This window comes from Dendrobates tinctorius, unplaced genomic scaffold, assembly GCF_039654945.1.
Source record: "Dendrobates tinctorius isolate UK_male_01 unplaced genomic scaffold, ASM3965494v1 ptg000046l, whole genome shotgun sequence".
Classification (NCBI taxonomy): Eukaryota; Metazoa; Chordata; class Amphibia; order Anura; family Dendrobatidae; genus Dendrobates; species Dendrobates tinctorius.
In genome coordinates this window covers 60,906,799-60,930,152 of record NW_027361714.1, presented here as the reverse complement: position 1 = coordinate 60,930,152, position 23,354 = coordinate 60,906,799, and the positions used below count along the sequence as shown (strand labels likewise).

The window sequence follows — 23,354 nt, the reverse complement described above, 5'->3', positions numbered from 1 at the left end:
TTATCGCAAAGTGCCAACACGGCAATTTAACCTGGTTTTAGTTTAGAGAAACCAGCTCCTACAGATAGCAGATGGGGGCAGGGGTACCAGACTGCAGATATAAAGGAATATGCTCCTACATCCTGCCTGCACTGCAGTTCTTTATTACAGGGGGAAAAAAAACGACAAACACTCCTACTCACCTTTCCCCCCCTCCTCTGTAGCGTGTCATCAGCCTTCTAAAGCCAGCAGTGACGGGGGCATTACATCACTGCCCTGCACCCAGTCACGTGCATGCCAACGTCAACTGCTGACCTCTGATTGGCCGGCAGCGTGTATTGTGGCCCACAAACCTGGCAAGTTCGTGCGCTGCAACACTTCAGCTGCATGGGGCATTCAATGACGCACATCCAGGAGAAGTAGGGTCTGGCTTCTGTGGCATCCGCACTACTGCACTATTTATTAGAGACATTCTACAATAAAAAGATGCGGAATGCGCTGACTCTGGCGCCTCACTGTGCAGGCATCAAGGCTTCAGACAGAAGGACACATCTCCAGTTATATTGTAGATATACACATACACAAATCACTCATGTTTACCCCACTAAATAGATAATTTTATGTATTTTTAATGCCCATAAACCTTTACACCTAATATAGAAGCCATGTAACTATACACACAACCAGTTTACACACAGATCCATTGTATACACTGATGCGCACACACACAGTATATACACACAGATATGAGCATATACAATGTATGCACGCAAATGTATACACACGTAAAGAAAGAATGCTTAGTATATACACATGGCTTATGTCCTGCACTTTAATTCAGCATTATCAGGACATTTATATCCTTTGACATGAAAGTTCTGGTACTGATATAAAAGGAATCCAAAGTTCCCCATTCTATTTATTGTTTTCTTTCAGACCCCCAGTGAATACTTGTCATTATTTGTGCTGAATTCTGTGTAAGCTTCTGCGCTCCACTTTCTCGTGATGAGCCTATAGTGACTCTTCCAATGAATAGTAGGGATGATTGTGCTCACACTCAGTAACAGGAGATTAACTCTGCCCTGTGATGTTTTAGATCAAAAGAATGACAAGGGGGGAAAGTTTCCCTTAAAGAAGTTGTCCACTACTTTTACATTGATGCCCTATTCTTAGGATAAGGCATTGGCTGATTGGGGTCCAGCACTTGGGACAACCACTGATCAACTGTGAGCGGAGGTGGCGGCCGCAGGCCAGAGGTACTTACCTGTCCCGGCGGCATTTCACTTGTTAAAGACTAAACTTCAAACAAAAAGGCCCACAAACAAATTGCAACTGAAAACCACCGCAGTGAAGGCCTGGCAGAGCATCAAAAAGGAGGAAACAGTGTCTGGTGATATCAATGAGTTCAAGACTTCAGGCAGTCATTGCCAACAAAGGGTTTTCAACCAAGTACTAGAAATGAACATTTTATTTACAATTATTTAATCTGTCCAATTACTTTTGGTCCCTTTAAAAACAGGGTGGCACATGTTAAGGAGCTGAAACTCCTTAACCCTTCATCCAATTTTAATGTGGATACCCTCAAATGAAAGCTGAATGTCTGAACTTCAATTGCATCAGAATTGTTTTGTTTAAAATTCATTGTGGTAATGTCTAGAACATAAATTAGAAAATGTTCTCTGTCCAAATATAAATGGACCTAACTGTAAATCTATAAGAGGCAGCAAGGTGGAAAGATTGGTTATGACTGCCATGTGTATGACGTTTGTGTGTGTGATGTGTATGATTGTGCTTGGAATAGGAATCTACAGATCTTACAGCTAATCTCTGTGATACCACAAAGTTGTGCACTTTTTCACTGCCGCAAGTCGGGGCTTAGGACTCATTCATCAGCACATTAAAGAAATGAAGGTAGAATTATTGACAAATGCTGGCATATGCTAGTGCTTGGTAAATATTTTCCCAAGGTGCCACATGAAAGAATGTGACTATTGTGGAGGGCTGAAATTAATTCTGCTCAATATTAGCCTTATAATTTATATTAATATAAATTAAAATGACTTGATATTTAGCACAATGAAGTACGCTAACATACCCTTATATAACGTACAAGCTCACACACAGCACCTTTATATACAGTATGAGCCCCCACATAGCCTTCTATATGCAGTATGAGCCTTCACATAGCCCTCTGTATACAGTGTGAGCCCCCACATAGCCTTCTATATGCAGTATGAGCCTTCACATAGCCCTCTGTATACAGTGTGAGCCCCCACATAGCCTTCTATATGCAGTATGAGCCTTCACATAGCCCTCTGTATACAGTGTGAGCCCCCACATAGCCTTCTTTATGCAGTATGAGCCTTCACATAGCCCTCTGTATTCAGTGTGAGCCCCCACATAGCCTTCTATATGGAGTATGAGCATTCACATAGCTCTCTGTATACAGTGTGAGTCGCCATATAGCCTCTCTATTTGCAGTGTGAGTCGCCATGTAGCTTGTCTATATACATTGCGAGCCACATAGCCTCTCTATATACAGTGTGAGCCCGTACATAACCCTTCTCTATACATTCAAACATCACATGAAAAAAAACAACAACACTCATCTCACTCCATTTCCACTGGCGCTCTGCTCCGTTCTCGCGCACTAACTCTCCGCACAGTGACATCATCACGTCTGCTGTCTCAGGCGCACATGCTGATTGATGAAAGGATTAGCCGCCAGCTCAATCCTCCACCAGAGTATTCACCGCTAGCTGCGTTCTGAGGGAAGCGGGTGCCGGTGGAGGGTTGACCGTATGATGTAACCCTTTGGCCACTGTTTTCAGCTCTTCGGCTGTCTGGAGTAGCCGGCGGACCTAATGTTTCTGCACTTTGCCAAGCTCTCTGCTAATGTTTGACTTTGAGTCTTGCTGAAGATTCTTCTTAAAACAGAAGAAAATATTTTTATTTTTTTTCCATCTCTTTTAAAATGTGTAAAAATAGGACATGTAAATATAGTCTGTCAGTGATAGTCCTTCTCAGGTGCTAAGTAAGCGAACACCTGGCTGGTTTGCATAATACCGTAATTTTTCTCTGTAAATGTACTTTGCAAATGTGGCTTCTGCACAGGGCTGTGGAGTCGGTAAGCCAAACCTCCGACTCCTCAATATCCCTGACTCCTGACCCCACAGCACTGGTCACTACTGAGCATGTGCATCAAGTGCAGATTCATCGCAACTAAAAACAGAGATCCTTAGATCAGGAACAGAAGACATTTATAGGACATTTCAGAACTTTCACAAATTATTATAAAAACACAGCCCATACAGCTTTGCACTACTGTACCAATTTATTATATATTTTAGCAGTCGGTCCATTTTATACCAACTCCACCAAAATGAACTCCGACTACACAGCCCTGTGTCTGCATTCTTCAATAGCAAAAATATATTTTATGATTCACTGGAAAAAAAATGTCAGCTTTATATTTTCCTGCTGTTACTTTCAACACATGTTTATTTATCGGCTGCACTATTTCCTAAGTGTAATGGTACCGTCCTTTTCAGATACTGTATATAATGTGTAGGTAGGTACAACGCTGTGCACATCGATTTGAGTCCTGCGTTTAACATATGCCAGGATAATCTCCCAGCATACAAGTTTTTTCATAAATGTGATTACCATGCAGAACCTTAAAGCTCTGCCTTTCTTGCGTTTCAATGATTTTCCATGTGTCTTGTATATCTCCAGCTTTTCGCCATTTGCCTGTGTTAAAGGTGCTGTCTCCAGAGGATGGGAAGCCAAACATTGTGAAAGCTGCTCAGAATTTTTGTCAACTTGTAGCAGACAAACAGAAGACACCGGCAGACTTGGATGTAGATGCCTTTGATCACCTTTTAAGAAGTAATTTGATTACCTTAATAGTTGATTGTGAATTGGTTACTTGCATTTTAGGCTCTGTTTGACTCTATATACTATGACTCTATATACTATTATTTATTTTGTGCCATTCTGATGATTTAACCTCTTAATGACCACACCTTGCACCTGTTAGAGCATATTAAACTGGCAACTAGTGATAAGCGAGTATACTGGTTGCTCGGGTGTCCTCCGAGTATTTTGGTGTGCTCGGAGATTTAGTTTGTCGCCGCAGCTGCATGATTTGTGGCTACTTGACAGCTTGAATACATGTGAGGAATGCCTATTTGTTAGGAAATCCCCGCATGTATTCAGGCTGTCTAGAAGCCGCAAATCATGCAGCTGCGGCGACAGAAACTAAATCTCCGAGCACTTCCAAATACTCGGAGATCACCCGAGCATGCTCAGGGAACCCCAAGCAACGAGCATACTCGCTCATCACTTCTGGCCACATCTGGGAATAGAAGTTACAGAGCTGAATGTAATGTATTTTTTTTCAGTTTTCCTTTCTGCTGTAGACATATTGGCTTGCAATGTAAGACTAAGGGGCATTATCAGATTTTTCTCTGTGGGCGTGTGTTTCTTCCCCTGCACAAGGTTGACCAATCATAATAAGGCAGCAATATACAGTGGAAAAAAGAATGCATTACTACAACACAGATTTCTCCTGTGTGAGACATGTAATGACAGACAGTGGATCTCTCCCCCCCCCCCCCCCCCCCCCCCCCCACACACACACACACACACACACACACACACACACACACACACACACACACACACACACACACTGCCTTGATATGAAAGTTGAAAGGTTTATGTAAACAAACTCATCTCTGCAGTGAGATTAGTGAGGAGAGCGTACTGTCGGTCATTACATTTCTTACACTGTGATACCTGCTCTAAGCTACTGTCATGACAGGTTCTTTTTCTCCGCAAGTATTTTGCTGCCTGCTTACGATTAGTGCAGGGATAGCAGTATACATCTTGTGACTAAAATAATAATAAATAAATAATCTTTATTTTTATATAGTGCTAACAATACAGATAATGTGTACAGTTTGCACACATTATCATCACTGTCCCAATGGGGCTCACAATCTAAATTCCCTATATTAGTATGTCTTTAGAATGTGGGAGGAAACCCACGCAAACACGGGGAGAACATACAAACTCCTTGCAAATGTTGTCCTTGGTGGGATTCGAACCCAGGACCCCACTGAGCCACCGTGCCGGCCAAATCTCTGGTAATGCCAAGTTTTCTCTATCGCTTCATTGGGGGACACAGAGACCATGGGGTGTATGCTGCTGCCACTAGGAGGCTGACACTATGCACAAAAAAAGGTTAGCTCCTCCTCCGCAGTGTACACCCCACCGACCGGCAGGAAATTCCTCAGTTTAGCTTGGGGTCAGTAGGAAGTGGACACGGGTCTTTCATTAGACCCCTATCTACCTCGATGTGCGTCGTTCCTTTTCAGGTTTCTGAAGGGATACAGTGTGAATGGTCACAACTGTACTCCCACAAGAGACTGAGTATGGCGTGTACTGCCACGCCGTATCCTCATAGCTCTCCGTAGCAGGACCAGAGCTTAGCACGGATGCGTGACAGCGATCCAGAGGGTCCTCGCCCCTCCGCCTTCCACCCACTCGCCTACCAGAGCCTGTCGGTCGGATGAGGCGCGGATACCAGAAAAGACGGAGACAGCGTGGGATATATTAGATACCTTTATTGCAAATGGATCACAGGGTGAGTAGTGAGTATGCAGTCCAAGTCACGGCCCCCCTGGCGGTTTCAGGATTCTTCGGAGTGGTCGCCGAGGAAGTGCTGTAGGGTCTCTGCGCCGCCCGCGCCTCCCAGCGGCTGACATATTCGCTCCAGGCCCCGGCTGTTGCGCGGGCCTTGTTCTACACTTCCCCCACCTCCTTCTTTCTTCAGCGTTCGGCAGGGATAGCGCAGGAATCGGGCGGCGATAGGTAGGGAGGTGGCCATGGCGACGCTGCGAGACCTCCACGCCGCCCCGCGCTGACAGGCGGCCGCCGCCATTAATTTAGTCCCCGGCTTCATTTCGGGCCTTTTCTGACGTCGCGGCCACACCCCCCCGCTCTTTCTCATAGGCGGGCTTCTCTCCCGCCCGTTCTTGGACCAGCCACCGCCTCTCAGAGCCTGCGGTGGGCAGCGGGCGGTACCTTCTTTTGCTCGGCGGCTAGCTCCACCCATCTTCTTGGTTTAAAGGTGCGCGTTTCTCTCAGGCTACCGCCATTTTCTCAGCCTGTCAGCCGGACACGGAGGGATTCTACGCTCTCCTCTGCTGGGGCCCTGCATCTTCAGACGAGCCGTGTATCCGCACTTTTGGGGACACAGGATCGTGAGTAACTCTGCAACTGCATACTGACACTCTCCTCTGCCTTCTGTCCCCCAACCTTCCGGCATTTCTTCATTATGTCTAATTCTAAGCCTGACCGTACCCATCAGCCGGCTCTCGCTTGCACTTTAGTCAAGTTCTTTGCATGTTCCTCTTGCAATCGCAAACTTCCCTCAGGTCAGTCCACTCCCCTCTGCCTAGACTGCAGCAATCCCATTCAACCCGATGCCACACAGGAGCTATCTATTGTTCCACGTGAGAGTGAACCCCCCCCATTCCTGGCTGGGCTTCTTCTCTATCACAATCAGTGGCGGACCTAACCAGGGTGTCTCAGTCCCTAGTGGCCGTTCTTGATAAATTACCCCTGGACACTTCTACAGGGCCCAGCAGGTCTCAAGAGGTCCCATCTGAGCCAGCCAGCAGGGGCCGCAAAAGACCCAGACAGGATCTCCAGCCGGAATCCTCTCCTCGCCCCATCTCACCTCATAGTCCTTCCCAGCAGTCGCCTTCCCGTGCCTCCTCACCCGAGTCAGGCGAAGCGTTCTCGGAAGCGTCATCTGAAGAGATTTTAGAGCTGGATTCAGGCCATGACACGGACATGAAGGTTACGGTACAGAACCTCATTGCTGCGATTAACCACACCTTCGAAATCACAGACTCCCCTGCGAAATCCTCAGATCAGGAGGTTTCGTTCAGATGGGCAGAAACACCTTCCAGAGTCTTCGCCTCCCACTCTGAGTTTGGCAAGATCCTTACCAGGGAGAGGGAAAATCCAACCAGACGCTTTCAAAGAGGGAAGCGCCTCGGCGTGCTCTATCCATTTTCAAAAGAGCTCACCGACAACTGGTCGGCTTCTCCCTCTATTGACGCTCCTGTGTCCAGACTATCTAACAAAACGGTCGCTAAAGGATTCTAATGACAGAATTATAGAATCCTTAGCAAAGTCCGCATTCGAAGTGGCTGCGGCGGTGCTAAGCCCAGCCTTCGCTTCATCTTGGGTAGCAAAGGCCAGAGCTACTTGGGCAGAGGATCTCCGCAAGGGCATCCTAGATAAAGCCCAACCGGAGCAATTGGCCAAACTGGCTAACCAGATCTCCCATGCAGGTTATCTTCTCTCTGCCTCCTTGGATTGCCGCGTCTTGCGTGGCTCAGGCGTCAAGCAACGTGGTGGCAATCCGACGTACAATTTGGCTCAAGGCTTGGCAGGCGGATTTGTCTTCAAAAAAGTCCCTTACCAATCTGCCTTTTCAGGGAGCGCGTCTCTTCGGATCCCAGCTGGACCAGATTATTAAGGATGCCACTGGAGGTACGAGTTCCCTCCTCCCTCAGTCCAAGCCTCGCAGACCTCCGCTAAGACGTCAGTTTCGGCCCTTTCGGACTTTCCGCCGCTTCAATACGGCAGACAACATCTCTAACCAACAGAGAGCGCAGGCATGCCAGGATAGAAAAAAGGTGTCTTTCAGACCCACTCCCTCCTGTCGATCTCACTCCTCCCATGGCAGATCCTCCAGGTCCAGATCTGGACGGTCCACATCAGCTAAACTATCAACGAGCTCCCGAGGGTCCTTCCCAATTGGGAGGTCGACTCCTTTTCTTCAGAGATGTTTGGCTTGCCTCAGTAGAGGACGCTTGGGTCAGGGAAGTTGTATCACCAGGATACAAGATAGAGTTCGTTTCTCGTCCCTGGGATCGTTTCTTCGAGTCCCGACCTCCAAAAGATCCTGCCTTAGTTCCGGGGTTCTTTGCGTCCATCGCCTCTCTCCTCAGTTCCAGAGTGATTGTGCCCATTCCCGAATCAGAACGTTTCACAGGGTTTTATTCAAACCTGTTTGTGGTGCCGAAAAAAGGCGGTACAGTTCGCCCCATCTTGGACCTCAAGTTACTCAACAAGAGAGTTCAACTGCATCATTTCCGAATGGAGTCTCTTCGGTCGGTAATCGCTTCCATGTTGACGCAGGAGTTTGTGTGTTCAATAGACATTCAAGATGCCTATCTATATGTTCCCATATTCTCTGGGCATCAGAAATTCCTGCGTTTCACAATTCGCCAGGAACATTACCAGTTCGTTGCACTGCGTTGATGGCCTTGTTGAGAATCAGAGGTCTTGTTCTTTTTCCGTACCTCGACGACATTCTGATTAAAGCTCCATCCTTTCATCAAGCTCGCCAAAGTCTTACCATCGTCCTCGACACCCTGTCCAATTTCGGGTGGCTCATCAACAAAAACAAGTCCTGCCTTGTTCCGACACAACGTCTTGTGTTTCTGGGTCTATTATTCGACACTCGTCGATCGAGGGTTTTTCTCCCACAAGAGAAGATTGGCTCCTTGCAGCGGGATGTACGATCGCTGCAGATCATACGACTTTCATCTCTGCGGACAACCATGAAAGTCCTGGGAAAGATGGTGGCGGTGATAGAGGCGGTTCCCTTTGCCCAATTTCACTCCAGACCTCTCCAACACGCCATACTGTCTCGGTGGAACAGGTCTGTTCTTTCCCCGGATCGCCCATTTCGTCTTTCATACCGGATCAAGCAGTCCCTCAATTGGTGGCTGACATCTCCTCTCATCTCCCTAGGACGGTCATTCCTTCCCATTCACTGGCAGATTGTGACAACGGATGCCAGCCTCGGCTGGGGGGCAGTGTTCCGCAATCGCACTGTTCAGGGTCGATGGTCGACTCAGGAGTCAACCCTGCCGATCAACGTCCTCGAGATACGAGCAATTTATCTGTCTCTCGTTCACTGGGAGAGACTTCTCAGGGGCCTGCCTATCCAGATTCAGACAGACAATGCCACAGCCTTGGCATATGTCAACCGCCAGGGGGTACACGGAGTGTCTCAGCCCTGGCAGAAGTGTCCAAGATTCTTCATTGGGCAGAGGTTTCAGTCCCGGCAATATCCGTGGTGCACATTCCCGGCGTGGACAACTGGGCCGCCGATTTTCTCAGCCGCGAGGGTCTCGCTGCGGGAGAGTGGTCCCTACATCCGGAGGTATTTCTTCAGCTCTGCCGTCGTTGGGGAACCCCGGACGTAGATCTCCTAGCTTCTCGTCTCAACAGGAAAGTCCAACAGTTTGTATCCAGGGCTCGAGATCCTCTCGCAGTGGGCACCGACGCTCTGGCCATTCCTTGGTCGCAGTTCGAGCTCCCCTACCTGTTCCCTCCCCTTCCTCTTCTTCCCAGGCTGTTGAAGAAAATCAAGGCGGAAGGAATTCCAGTCATCCTCATCGCCCCAGAAGGTCTTGGTTCGCGGACATCGTCAACCTTCTCGCGGACGCACCCTGGAAGCTTCCAGACAGGGCAGATCTGCTGTCTCAAGGTCCGATTTGCCACCCCAATTCTCGGCCGCTCAATTTAACGGCGTGGCTGTTGAGACCAAGGTTTTGAAACGATCAGGCTTTTCGGATCGAGTTATTCATACCATGATCCAGGCCAGAAAGCCATCGTCTTCCAAAATGTATTACCGTACTTGGAAGGCCTATTTCACTTGGTGCGAGGCCAACGACATTCTGCCCATGCATTTTTTGCTCCCTTCTGTCCTGGCGTTTCTTCAGGCTGGACTTGATGCAGGCCTTGCCCTCAGCTTTTTAAAAGGTCCGGTTTCGGCGCTGTCCATTTTATTTCAAAAGACGTTGGCCTCCCGTCCTCAGGTCAAAACCTTCCTACAAGGAGTGGCTCATACGGCTCCTCCGTACCGAGCGCCCGTAGATCCTTGGGATCTTAATCTGGTTCTCGAGGTTCTGCAAGGTCCTCCCTTTGAACCTCTCAGGGAAGTTTCCCTATCTCTCCTTTCATGGAAAGTAGCCTTCCTAGTAGCCATCACCTCCTTCCGGCGTGTGTCGGAATTGGCGACCCTCTCTTGCCGCTGTCCTTTCTTGGTACTCCACCAGGACAATGTAGTTCTGCGGCCTCCGCCCTCTTTCCTTCCTAAAGTGGGGTCCACTTTCCACCTGAATGAGGATATTGTTCTCCCGTCCTTTTGTCCGGGTCCAACTCACCCTCGGGAGCGCTCCTTGAACAAGCTGGACTTGGTCAGGGCGATGAAGGTCTACCTGGCTAGGACGACTCCTTTACGGAAGACAGACTCTCTCTTCATCATTCCAGATGGGGCGCGGAAAGGTCAGCCGGCCTCCAAAGCTACTATTGCTCGCTGGATCAGATCGGCAATTTTGGAGGCCTACCGGGTCAAACATCGATTGGCCCCTCCGGGAATTAGCGCTCACTCTACCCGGGCAGTGGGTGCCTCCTGGGCGGTGCGCCACAAAGCTTCCACGCTGCAGCTTTGCAAAGCTGCAACCTGGTCATCGGTTCACACGTTTGTTTAATTCTATAAAGTCCATACCTACGCATCAGCGGATGCCAGCCTAGGTAGAAGGATCCTGCAGGCAGCGGTGGTGAGTCCGCTGGCCTGATGGAAGTTTGTTCTCCCTCCCCTGGGACTGCTTTGGGATGTCCCATGGTCTCTGTGTCCCCCAATGAAGCGATAGAGAAAACAGGATTTTTGGGTTGCTTACCGTAAAATCTGTTTCTCTGAGCCTTCATTGGGGGACACAGCACCCTCCCATGTTCTACAACTCCTGTTCTTATGTTTGTTGGTTATTTACAGTTGAGTTGCCTGTTCTGTTTTTCAATCTATTCTGTTACTTCTCCTACTGCTTTCTCTCTAACTGAGGAATTTCCTGCCTGTCGGTGGGGTGTACACTACGGAGGAGGAGCTATCCTTTTTTGTGCATAGTGTCAGCCTCCTAGTGGCAGCAGCATACACCCCATGGTCTCTGTGTCCCCCAATGAAGGCTCCGAGAAACAGATTTTACCAGTAAGCAACCCAAAAATCCTGTGTTTTGTTGTTTTTTGCCTCTTAACTTTCCAGAAGCCATCATTTTTTTTTTTTTTTTTTTAATCACTAATGTTGCTACATGGAACTGTTGTATGCGGGATAAGTTGTGTTTGGGTACATAAAAATTACGGTGAATTTATATAATTTATTTTCCAATGCAAATGCATGTACGGTAATTAAAAAATAGCTTTGGATTTTTTTTCTGCTGTGGGCATTGTTAGGCTACTTTCACACATCAGGTTTTCGGCGTCAGGCGCGATCCGGCGTCGTGCCGGAATGCCGGATCCGGCAAATGTTTTGTAAAACCTGAAGTGCCGGATCCGGTTTTCTGCCGGATCCGTCTTGTTCTTGACAGACAAAACCGGATCCGTCTCATCCGGTTCATCCGTTTTTCTATCCGTTTTTCTAAGGATTACGCCGGATCCGGTTTTTAAAATTGACCCTTGTGGCCTTCCGAACGGGATTGGCTACTGGAAAACTAGATATAGCATGTTCCTACAGCCCTTCTTTGACAGGTTGTAGAGAAGAAAGTGCAGGTTGGAGAGAAGAGCAAGTTACTGGCGAAGATGGATGTTGTCATTGGAAATATTACCACTAGAAGTTCTGTGACGGTTTCAGGGACAATTTTCCACTATACTTTGTCACCTCAAGGCAGAGTACACTGGGATGACAGAGTGTGAGAGATTTTTGCCCTAAACTTGTGTACCTTCTGGACCAACAGTATATACCTTTGCCAACCAAAGTTGGCTATCTTGTCATGGTCTTACTATTTTTACCTTTAGGCCACAGGTGTGTACCTGGTTGTGTTTTATGCAAAGTATTTCACCTTTTAACAAAAGTTGTGTACATTGGTAGGAAATCACCAACAATAAACACAACTTTTTCGGTGAAATACTTTGCTTCAAACACAACCAGGAACACAACTGTGGCAAAAAGCTAAAATTTACCCACAGTTATACCTGGTTTTGAATACCTTTTTACCTTTGAAATACCCTGTATTTAACCTTTTTTTAAAACATAGTTCGCCGCAGAAAGAAATGACAGACAACCATTGTGAAACGATAATTTAACTTTTATTTAAATTTTTTTTTTTTTTTGTAAAATGTTTTTAAAGTGCAAAAAACTTTTTTAATAAAGGTTTTAAACCCAATGGGCATCTTTATTACAAAAAACACACATTACAATTCTGTGTACTGTGGGGTGGAAATACTGCTGGAGGGGCTGCGGGACACTTCGACACTGGGTGTGTGGAGAGAGGACTGGGATCGTGGTGGGGAAGGAACAGTTAGAGGTGAAGGTGTGGAAAAACTACAGAATGGGTGGACATGTGGGAAGCAGAAGAGGTGGTGGGTGGTGGAGTAGAGGGTTGGGCAGGGACTGTAGGAGCAGATGATGTTGATGGAAAGTTGTATGGGGAAGGAGTTTGGTACGGGGCAGGTTGCTGGAAGTGGGGAGATGACTGGTACTGGGGAGGTTGCTGGTACTGGGCAGGTTGCTGGTATGTAGTAGGAGGGGGAGGATGGAAAGTGGCTGGAGGGGGTGCAGATGTAATAGGAGGGGGAGGATGGAAAGTGGCTGGAGGGGGTGCAGGTGGAGGAACTACAGTGGTGGGAGGTGGAGGTTGGGAGGTAACCTGCTGTAGAGCACCGTGGCACGAATGCATTACATGCATCTGCTGGGTAGGAGATAGTGTTGCCATGCGCTCCACAACAGACCTGAAAAAGGTGTGGTTTGGCGAAGATCTTGCTTCTGAATGCATGGTTTGCAGAAGTGTCTTCACCTCCAGAATGCTGGAGTTGATCTGCTGAAAGCCTGCGGAGATTTGCTCTGACAAGACTTTGAGACAGTTCTGGAAAGATGCATTCAGATGCAATAACTCTTGCGCATAACTCTTTTCCTGACCCCTCTGCCGCTGCCGCCCAGTACCCGCAGGTGTACTAGAGGCGGCAGGGGCAGAAGGGTGGGGTAAAGGGAAAGCGATCTCCTCACCAGCAGCTTCATGTAATGTAGGCGGCCACGATGCTCCTGTGCTGGTGGATGGGACAGATGGGTCGAATGTGTGGGAAGGCTGGGAAGGTGCAGATGTACCGGGGCGGTCGAAGTGTCCCTCGGTGCCGGTCTCCTCAGGGATCGCCTCAGAAGGGTCCAATCGTGCAGGCTCCCGAGTGCTGCTCACCGTGCAGTGGAATAAAGAGAAAAAAAAACAATTAAAATACTGACATGGTATGGCCCTGGCTGAAAAAAAAAAGTTACATCTAACATTTTTTTTCACATGTGGTGTGTAATATTTACCTTCTGGTGAGCATTGTTTCCCGGAGGAACGACAGGGCTTGTGCGTACTTGTACTTGCTCCTGCGTCCTCCAGATCCACTCGGGGCCCGCATCTCTTTATTGAACTCCTTCTTGAAACGATCCCTCACAGACCGCCACCGATTCACAATTCTGTTCCCTGAAACGAGAAAGGAGTGGTTAGTATACAACATCAGTGTTTCACAAACTCCAGTCCTCATGGTCCCCAGGGGTCATGTTTTCAGGATTTCCATAGTAAATAGAAATCCTGAACACATGATCCGTGGGGACCACGAGGACTGGAGTTCGGGAAACACTGGTTTACATCAAGCAACCGTTACTGTATATACTTACGCTCTTTAATCTGGGCCCGAGCTTCGAGGTCCTCCCAGCGGCCCACAAGGAGAGAACAGATTTCCTCCCAGAGTCGTCGGGTAATGATCAGGTCAGCGTGGCGGCGGTCAGCCATATTCCAGAGCGGCTCCCTTTCTCTGACGAGATCGATGAGGCGGTCCACATCAATCCCTCCATCCTCACCGTCAGAGTCGGGAGCACGCTGTGAAGGCTGTTAAAGAAAAAGACAAAAATAACATAATTAGCCTCCACAAAAGAAATGAAATAAAAAGTGCAAAAAAACAAAGCAAAAATATTTATACTTACACGCTGGTGACCGCCGCGTTGCTGTCGCCGACGACCTCTTGGCCGAGCACCAGATTGGGAAGACTAGAGAAGAAAACAAAAAATGTTATGTCTTTGGATGTAGGCATTTGTTTGCTGTGTGTGGTCTGCAGAACATTGTTTTCTATGTGTTGTGTGTAGTGTGATGTTGTGTTTCTGCGTTTGATGCAAAAAACTTACCAATTGTGAGCCCACTCCAGGTGTCTGTCCACCCCTTCCTTCTTCTTCTGGGAGCTCCTCTTCATCTTGTGATTCCTGTTTTGAAATAAAAGGCAATGAATAGACATATATTACAGAGATGATGGATTTTGGAAATAAAAACTTACCGTCAAACGCTGACGATGCGAGGGAGGGCTCCCAGAAGAAGATGTGCTGTCCTGTTGATGGCCAGACTCCATGGCTGTGGGTATTGCTGCTGCCAGTGATGCCATTTCTGCTGCTGCTGCTGCATCTCTTTGGCGGCTGTTGAATAAAGAGAAACAAAGGGCCAATGAATATCTTGATATTCCATGGCCCTAGTTTGGAGGAATGGGGGATTTGATAATTACCGTCTCTCATCTGCTTCTGGACTCCCCTCCCGTTCAGCATGCTGCTCCATTTGGGGTGGTGCTGATGGTGCTGCTGCTGCAGATGTCTCCTGCCTTCTCCTGCTTCGCTTGGTTGCTTTCTTGGGTGGCATGTTGGGTGTGGCTGAGGGTCCCATTGTCTTGCTTTTATATATCTCCTGTGGGCAGAGCTACTGAGCATGCTCAGACCAAAAAAACCGGATCCGGCCACCGGATCCGGCTTTCGCCGGATCCGGCGCATTGCGGCGCTCATAGGCTTTCATTGTGTGAAAAAGCCGGACGCGCCGGATCCGGCGGGTACGGCTTTTTCGCCGGAGACAAAAAACGTTACAGTAGACGTTTTTTCCAGATGCCGGATCGCGACACATTGCGACACATTGCCGGATCCGGCGAAAACCGGATGAAACGCATGGCCATCCGGCGCGATCCGGAGCAAATGCAAGTCAATGGGGGGGAAACCGGATCCGGCATTGCATTTCGCCGGATCCGGTTTCTGTCAAAAGCGCCGGATCGCGCCTGACGGCGAAAACCTGATGTGTGAAAGAGGCCTTAATGTTTTATTATTTTATGATTTGAATGAAAAAAAAAATCTAGAGAAAGATAGATATGTAGATGTTTATGACTCCTCAGCATTGATATTGCAAAGTCAAGAAGGAAAATATTTTGACTTATGGAAATCACATGATTAATAGACATGTTAATGCTATGCAAATGTTTAAAAAAATGGAAACAATTTTTCAAAATGCATCAGTTTATTCTGTATCGTGTGCAAGCACCACATGCAGAAATAAAGGCACTTACCCAGGTTTACACAATATTAATGAGGTTATTTATGTCTCTCAAATGTTCTGTATTGCCGTCCAATGACGACCCAGTTGTGCTTAATGGAAGACCAGTCCAGAGACACTGTAGGCCATGGTTGCACATTTAGGCCGTGTGGGCTGCTCACAATAGCATCGGCAACATATGGCCCTGGCATTGTAGTGTTGAAAAAACCTACATGTATTACCATGGCCTACAGTGTATCAGGATCAAGCACATCTGAGACATCATTGGTTGGCAATTGCAAAGGGAGCTGCTGGTAGCGAGTCTTGGTGTTTGGTGTACCCAAGTGCAAGCCTAGACGTGTAAGTGCCTGTATTTCTGCTCATGCGCTATACATAGTACATTGAGATGTTTTCAAACATTTATTAGCATCTTTTCCTCATTTACATATTATTATTAACATGTCTATCCATCCTGTGATTTCCATAATTCCATGGCATTTCTTTCTTGGTGTTGCAATTTTAATGTTGAGTACTGTATATAAAAACATGGGGATATATAAAGGGGTGTAGGAGTATGAATATATATATATTTCAGTCATACATATGCTCCTGCTAAATTGCGTTAGCTGTTACTATTACCATACATTTGTGTAGGTTTAAGACCCAGGATCGAACACCGTAAAATTAAGGCGCTTGGTAGTTTGTGTTACAGACTACACAAGAAAACGCACGCTGCACCGTTGGCCCCACATGCAATATTTTTATGGAGTCTGTTGTGGGACTTTTCCTGCAGCAATTCATTAGAGAACGTCTATATGCCTTTGCATCAATTACTATCAGCATGCATTGAGTATGACGGCTACGGTGACTGGAGAATTATTCTTCAGTAGAGTCACGGTTAATAGGAAGAACGATAAATCCCTTTTCTAAATCTTGTTCCTGACCTCCTGGATTGATTTATGGAATGCTTCTAGAATTTTCTGCACAAAGTAGGCCATTTGAGGACACACCATACCACAAGTGATAGACTAAATTGTTGTATAGGTAATCATTAACCTATTGTTTTTTTTCTTCTAGGTACACACAACTTTCCAGACCCTGATCTAATATTAAAATTTGGCTCTATCAGTAGCACATTAGGTTTCCTGCCATGGCATATAAGACTTTCAGAAATTATGTAAGTAGATTGTTTTCACTACAGCATTTTCCCCTTTGTTAAATGAAGTCTTCAGGATTTTTCTGTGACCTAACTGGGTTTGTGTTCGATGTGGACATCCATAACTAGTTACATAGAAATAAAACGCATGAGGAGGTTGAAGCACATTATTCTGCGTGGGCACCTGTAATTAATGTTTCACAGTTTAAACCAGTATTTTACATGGGTATTAGCAGGGTGGATTTGATTTAAATCTAACTGATTTAAATCACGATTTAAATCACTAGTCAGTAAGGCTTGATTTAAATCAGTGATTTAAATCAAAGTTTCTACCTAAACTAGTTCTTGCTACTTTAACATGCAAGTAGATGAAGATTTTTAGAATCACTTTTTATATTACTTTTTTCTCCCCAGTTTAATGGGTTAATCATTCATATTTGGACACCACTGTTCTGTTGTACTTAGGAAGGAGAAAAATAATCCTGACCTTAATAACAATTTAAATAGATTTATTCAACTGAAACAATAACAACATTACAGCATAAGTTATTTGCTTAAACAAACATCCATGTTTGTTAACTAATTTGGCTAAACAAAATATATATATATATTTTAAGAAACTTAGACTGTCAGCCCAGCCGACACATGAAAAACTTAAATACTACTGTCCCTGCTGTCCTCTGTAGCTCACTTGTCGTCATCTTCATCATCATCTTCTTCTTTGTTCCTATTCATAATCTGGAAAAGAAAAACAAGCTTTCCTGCTTTATTGGGTCCCAACCGATTTCTCAATTTAGAATGAATGAGTCCAAAGGAAGAGAATATTCTTTCAACGCCTGCAGAAGAAGCTACTGCTGTTAAAAGTGAAATCATTACTTGAACAGTCTCTAAATCCAAGTGCTTAAGTGACTTCCACCAGTTTACTGGTGTGACCTTCCTTAAAATATCTTCAGCAAACATATATTTCTTGAATGGTTCCCCCTTAGCTCTGAAGTTTATTATAGTTGGCATTAAAGATGGATGATTGCTGGATACCCATGTCATAGCTAACTCCTCTTCCTCAGCACTTAGGTTTTGACCCTGATATTGGATATTGACAATATTTGCCAAAAAATGAGCTGGAGTCAGTGCTTGTCCCATTCGTTTGTTTACTGCTTGTAATTTAATTCTGTCCATGTGTAGTTCTGTTTTTAAGTGTTCACTCAGTTCCTTCCAAATTTCAACAGCATCCGCAATAAAACAGCTATTTTTCTGTATTTTGTTTAAAGCTTGAGAGATGGGTTTCAGGAAGCTCAGCATATGTTCAACATTTCTCTTAAGCCCAATGTTGAGGATTTTGGCCGTGACAGTGCCATCTATTTTATCTCGATTTTCTTCACAAAGTGTCATCAGAATAGGCCAGTTTTGATATACTGCTCAAAACAGTCCACCACAGAGTTCCAGCTAACATCTTGTGGGAGCGTTAGCTTGGTTCCACCCATCCTTTTCAGAGCTGCTGCAGCAAAATGATTATTACGGAAGTATTTAGCAATTTCAACATTAGCCTTTATTTCTGGAACACTTAAGTCTTTGGCTAAGAGGTGCAGCAAATGAGCACTGCAACCATGTGTTATTAGCAGCTTTGTATTCCCTCCCTGCTCTTCTAAATCTCTTCTCATCTTGGATACGTTTGCAGCATTGTCAGTGACCAAACTGCGTACTAGACATTTGAATTTTTGTTCACATGTCGTTATAGCTTTTACTGCCACTTCTTGTAAGTATTCTGCTGTGTGTGCATTTCCTGACATATCAGTTGTTTGTGCAAGGAAGACTTTACCTTCTTCTGTTGTTATACAAGCACATACAATAGGATCATTGTGGACATTACTCCACCCATCAATACTTAGGTTAACAATTTTACCCTCCAGAGCTGTTGCACATTGCTCCATTTCTCTGTCATACACTTGATCCAGCAGTTTCCCTGCAACATCAGCTCTGCTGGGTGGACTGTATCCTGGTCTCAGTGACTGAACCATATTAATGAAATGTGGGTTCTCAGTCAGACGGAAAGAAGAGTTCGTTGCATAAATAAACTGGGCAATTTTTTCATCAATCAACTCTTTTTCTAATCTGCTAGTTCTTATCACAAACCTATCTATGGTGGTTCCAGGAGGTAAAGGTTTTTTCTTCCTTTTGGGTGATGGTGATATGTGGCTGTGGGTGTCTGATGATGATGCTGCTGCTAATGAAGCACTATCCTGGATGGATAACTCTGAAACTGTAGAACAGGATGATGGTGATCTTGGAGGTGGATAGTTTCCAGAATCCATGAATTCCCCTAAACAAAAAAAGTAAATGCTGTTATTTTATTGTTTATACAATTTCTGCTTATTGTACACAACACATCACTGCCCCTGCCCCAAAAGGAATATTTGTTTTTCTTCATAACTGTACCAAATGACAGTAACATGCAGTAATAATAAGAAATAGAATTTTTCTCACACATGACAGTTCAGTCTTTAGAAATAGGATTCAATAAAAATGTTTACCAACCTGAAGATCCTGCCTGTTCAGAAGTGTTTCTTTGGTCATCTTCATCACCGCACTTCTCATGATGTTGCCTCATTCGCGCCACCAGGCCTTGCATCTTTGTTGCATCGTTTGCATTTTGCACGCATGCCTGCCTTACCGATAGGCGAAGGAGCTTCATTAAAATATTCCCAAACTGGGTCTCTTTTACGGCCTGCTGCCATTATAAGGAAAGAATGTAATAAACCTCAGATCGTACACACAAACAGATCCAGACTTGTCTGTGGCTATGCTGCAGTATTGTGCTCAAAGTTTCACTTTCATTTTCTTGTCTGCTTGCCCTTCCTCCTCCTCACACTTAGATTCACATTCTTCTTGTGTTGTTCTATTCCACTCCAAACAATCAGAAACATATTGTCTAACTTCTTGGACTTGGCACTGAAGGGGTTGATTCTGTATTCATAGGTTTGTAGAACAATAGGATTAAGGTCTTTTTCTCAACTCTGTTCATGTTGTAACATTTTTGCCGTGAAGAAGAGGCTGGGACCTCTGCGGAGTCAAATTCAGTTTTGAGAACTGCGTAAGTAAAGCGAGCGTCTGTGATAATATAGGAGAGAAACTGCCCACTAATCCTACAGAAACCTCTGGAAGAGCATGGCATTGTGAATGTTACACATATACAGCCTTTATTCTACTGAGTTAAACAACTCAGCTTTATCTCATGATGGAAGAACCTTTGGATGGTAAAATATTTTCCTCAAAAAGCAGTTTATTGAAAAAAATCCGATTTAAATCAAAAAAATCCGATTTTTTTTTTTTTATTTTTTTATTTTTAAAAAAAACATTGATTTTTATCCACCCTGGGTATTAGTAACATAATTTCCCTGGCCACATATACCTCTAAAAAGTTTTAGTTCTTAATACGTACAAAATTGTATACAGCTCCTATACAAACAGTTTGTTGCCATGGTAACCGAAGACAAACGTGTTCTGGACGGCACACCACTTTACATACATCAGGTCACAGGTATATACTGCCCTGACTCATTGCACTGTCTGCACTTTGTTTGGCAATTGACCATATATCTGCACCATTTAATGCACATTATATATATTGTGTTTACACAATTTGCCCCCTTATTTCTGCACTAAATGCACTTTATTTAGCACTGTGAAGTTGTTAAATTTATACCAAGCAAAAAATGTTTTCGTTGTTTTGGTCTGTTCAGTGTTTCTGGCTAATACCTGTGTATTAGTGTAATGACAAAAAAAAATTTTTTATGAAACCATGTGCAATGGAGGAACTTTTATGGGTTATTTAAGAATAAGTATTGCTTTTTTTTTTGTTTTTTAAAAAAAAGTTCCCCCTTTCATTCAAATGAAATAAGGCAAAAATGGTATTTTTCCGCCAAAAAAGGACATGCAATTTTGCATTATTATCTTTTATGTTGACAATAGGAGGGCAGATTCCTCGTCCAGATAGACCTGTTTGCTTTTACACTGTTGCTGGAATTTCTAGAAGACATTTTCTGAATGCACTTCTTGATCGTAAAACTTGAAGCTTTGCACTGAAAATGAAAAGATAATACTAAGTTCCAAAATATTTTAAAATATTCCAGAATGTTCTAGATGTGAACAAAATACCACTTTTTGTTACAACTTAGAAAGATATTTTCTTTAAAGATTAAAATTAAAAGACGAAAAATCTTTTGAAAAAGAGCGGGAACTTTTTTGAATATTTTACATATTTGATGATACTAACGTCTTTTGAATGCAATTGTTCCTCCAATGTAAGGGGTTTCATTTTCGTTTTGCAAAATTTTTAAAATTGTCATCACCCTACTGTGTATATGTACTCTGCCTATGTAATCGTTGGATGGGCCCCCATGACTCTAATATATCAATATTGAGGGTATTTTTACATTTATGGAGTCCCATTTACACTTATTTGCAGTTATGTGTTAGGGACGGCGGAACGCACTAAATATTAAATAACAGTGCATTCGCCGCCCGGGGTCCACCGTGCACAGGTGTTAAACTGCTGCTATATAATGGCAGAAGCGCTATATGGCGGTATAGCACACGCGGGTTATATGTCACCCGATGTGCGCTGGCGAGCTCTGTTAACCTCACAGAGACGCCTAAAACATAAATGCCGAGCCTGTTGACCTCACATGTCTCAACGGTGTGCACACACGGTATAAGGTCACAGGACTAGGGCCCAAGACTGAGGATCAATGTCCGTCTAGACCTACCGTGCGTGCGGCGTCACTACCGCGGACGCCAATAAGTGCTCTGACTGCAGCGCGGCGACCGACTCAGTCGCCACACGACAATTCCCAAGAGGGGCCGCACTGTCGGACGCTAGTGCTGTAAGATGTGAACTGTGGCCTGTAACGCGCCACTGACTGGCGCTGGCTCTATGAATAAGTCCCTATCCACACACGTAATATTAGAGGGAGGGGATCTTAATGAGTCATTCTCAGGCACATGCATTCATCATCACTCACACAGATATCAATTAGAGTCTATGCCGCTCGGCCATGCGCTAGTAATGCGGGCCTTTTATAGCTGTGCGCTTCTGGGACCTTCTGGATCTTTGAGATGGACCAATCAGATCAGGAGAAGGACCTGAGCACGTGACTCCCAATCTCCACTGGGAGAACGTCTCGTGAGCATGCCCAGTAGCGCGGCGAGAGGACTTAGCCTCTGGAGTGGCTTGCTGCAGAGCAGGCTGCACTACTATTGCTGGTCCAGAGGTGGCAGAAACAACCAGACCCAGAGAACTGGTCTGAGCAGGGCGTCTGGATCGCCGAGATTGCTGTGCAGGTCCCTGAGAGGTCGGAGGGGAATGGGAGACCGCTGGCTGCATGGCTCTGGATTCCTGCTGTGCAGCTGCAGGAACCCAACGCCTAACATTGTGTCCATTTTTTATTTTATTTTTTCATATTGTGCACTATTTTTGTGCCATTATTTAGTAAAGGTTATTTATCATTATTTTAGTGTATTATCTTATTACCATATATACATATATGTATTTTTCACTATTGACCTCTGTTGTGATTCAAGTGCATAGTACCACAAAGTAAAGGACAAATGAAAAAAAGTAGGAGACTGAGACACTATAATTAACCCCATCATGACCCAGCCTATTTTGACCTTAATGACCTGGCCATTTTTGGCAATTCTGACCAGTGTCCCTTTGAGGTAATAACTCAGGAACGCTTCAACGGATCCTAGCGATTCTGAGATTGTTTTTTCGTGACATATTGGGCTTCATGTTAGTGGTAAATTTAGGTCGATAATTTTTATTTGTGAAAAAAAATGGAAATTTGGCAAAAATGTGGAAAATTTCGCAATTTTCACATTTTGAATTTTTATTCCATTAAACCAGAGTTATGTGACACAAAATAGTTAATAAATAACATTTCCAACATGTATACTTTACATCAGCACAATTTTGGAAACCAAAAATTATAGGGGTTAAAAGTTGACCAGCGATTTCTCATTTTTACAACAAAATTTACAAAACCATTTTTTTTTAGGGACCACCTCACATTTGAAGTCACTTTGAGGGGTCTATATGACAGAAAATACCCCAAAGTGACACCATTCTAAAAACTGCACCCCTCAAGCTGCTCAAAACAACATTCAAGAAGATTATTAACCCTTCAGGTGCTTCACAGCAACTAAAGCAATGTGGAAGGAAAAAATGGACATTTTAATTTTTCCAACAAAAATTTTCTTTTAGCATCAATTTTTTCATTTTCACATGGGTAACAGGATAAAATGGATCCTAAAATTTATTGGGCAATTTATCCTGAGTACACCGATACCTCATATGTGGTTATAAACCACTGTTTGGGCGCACGGCAGGGCCCGGAAGGGAAGGAGCACCATTTGACTTTTTTAATGGAAAATATGCTGGAATATTTAGCTGTTGCCATGTCAAGTTTGGAGAGTCCCTGTGTGCCTAAACATTGGAGCTCCCCCACAAGTGACCCCATTTTGGAAACTAGACCCTCCAAGGAACTTATCTAGATGCATAGTGAGCACTTTGATCCCCAGGTGCATCACAAATTGATCCGTTAAAAAAAAGGACTTTTTGTTCACAAAAAATTTTCTTTTAGCCTCAGTTTTTTCATTTTCACATGGGCAACAGGATAAAATGGATCCTAAAATTTGTTGGCCAATTTCTCCTGAGTACACTGATACCTCATATGTGATCATAAACCACTGTTTGGGCGCACGGCAGGGCCCGGAAGGGAAGGAGCACCATTTGACTTTTTGAATGGAAAATTAGCTCCAAT

General features: G+C 44.7%; 2 protein-coding genes across 2 annotated transcripts in view; one reads left to right on the top strand and one right to left on the bottom strand.

Annotated features, from left to right (window-relative positions):
- NUS1 (NUS1 dehydrodolichyl diphosphate synthase subunit) overlaps window positions 1-23,354 on the top strand; it is a 44,387-nt gene that overhangs the window by 8,763 nt on the left and 12,270 nt on the right. The window contains exons 3-4 of the mRNA XM_073575937.1: window positions 3,715-3,867; window positions 16,458-16,557. Of these exons, the coding sequence (XP_073432038.1) occupies window positions 3,715-3,867; window positions 16,458-16,557 (253 nt within the window). The remainder of the gene's footprint in view (window positions 1-3,714; window positions 3,868-16,457; window positions 16,558-23,354) is intronic.
- LOC141089487 (uncharacterized) lies at window positions 17,795-19,785 on the bottom strand. Its single transcript, XM_073575936.1, has 2 exons — window positions 19,069-19,785; window positions 17,795-18,853 (listed from the first exon to the last, which is right to left on the bottom strand). The coding sequence occupies exons 1-2, from the start codon at window positions 19,223-19,225 to the stop codon at window positions 17,925-17,927; spliced, it is 1,086 nt and encodes a 361-aa protein (XP_073432037.1). The 5' UTR covers window positions 19,226-19,785; the 3' UTR covers window positions 17,795-17,924.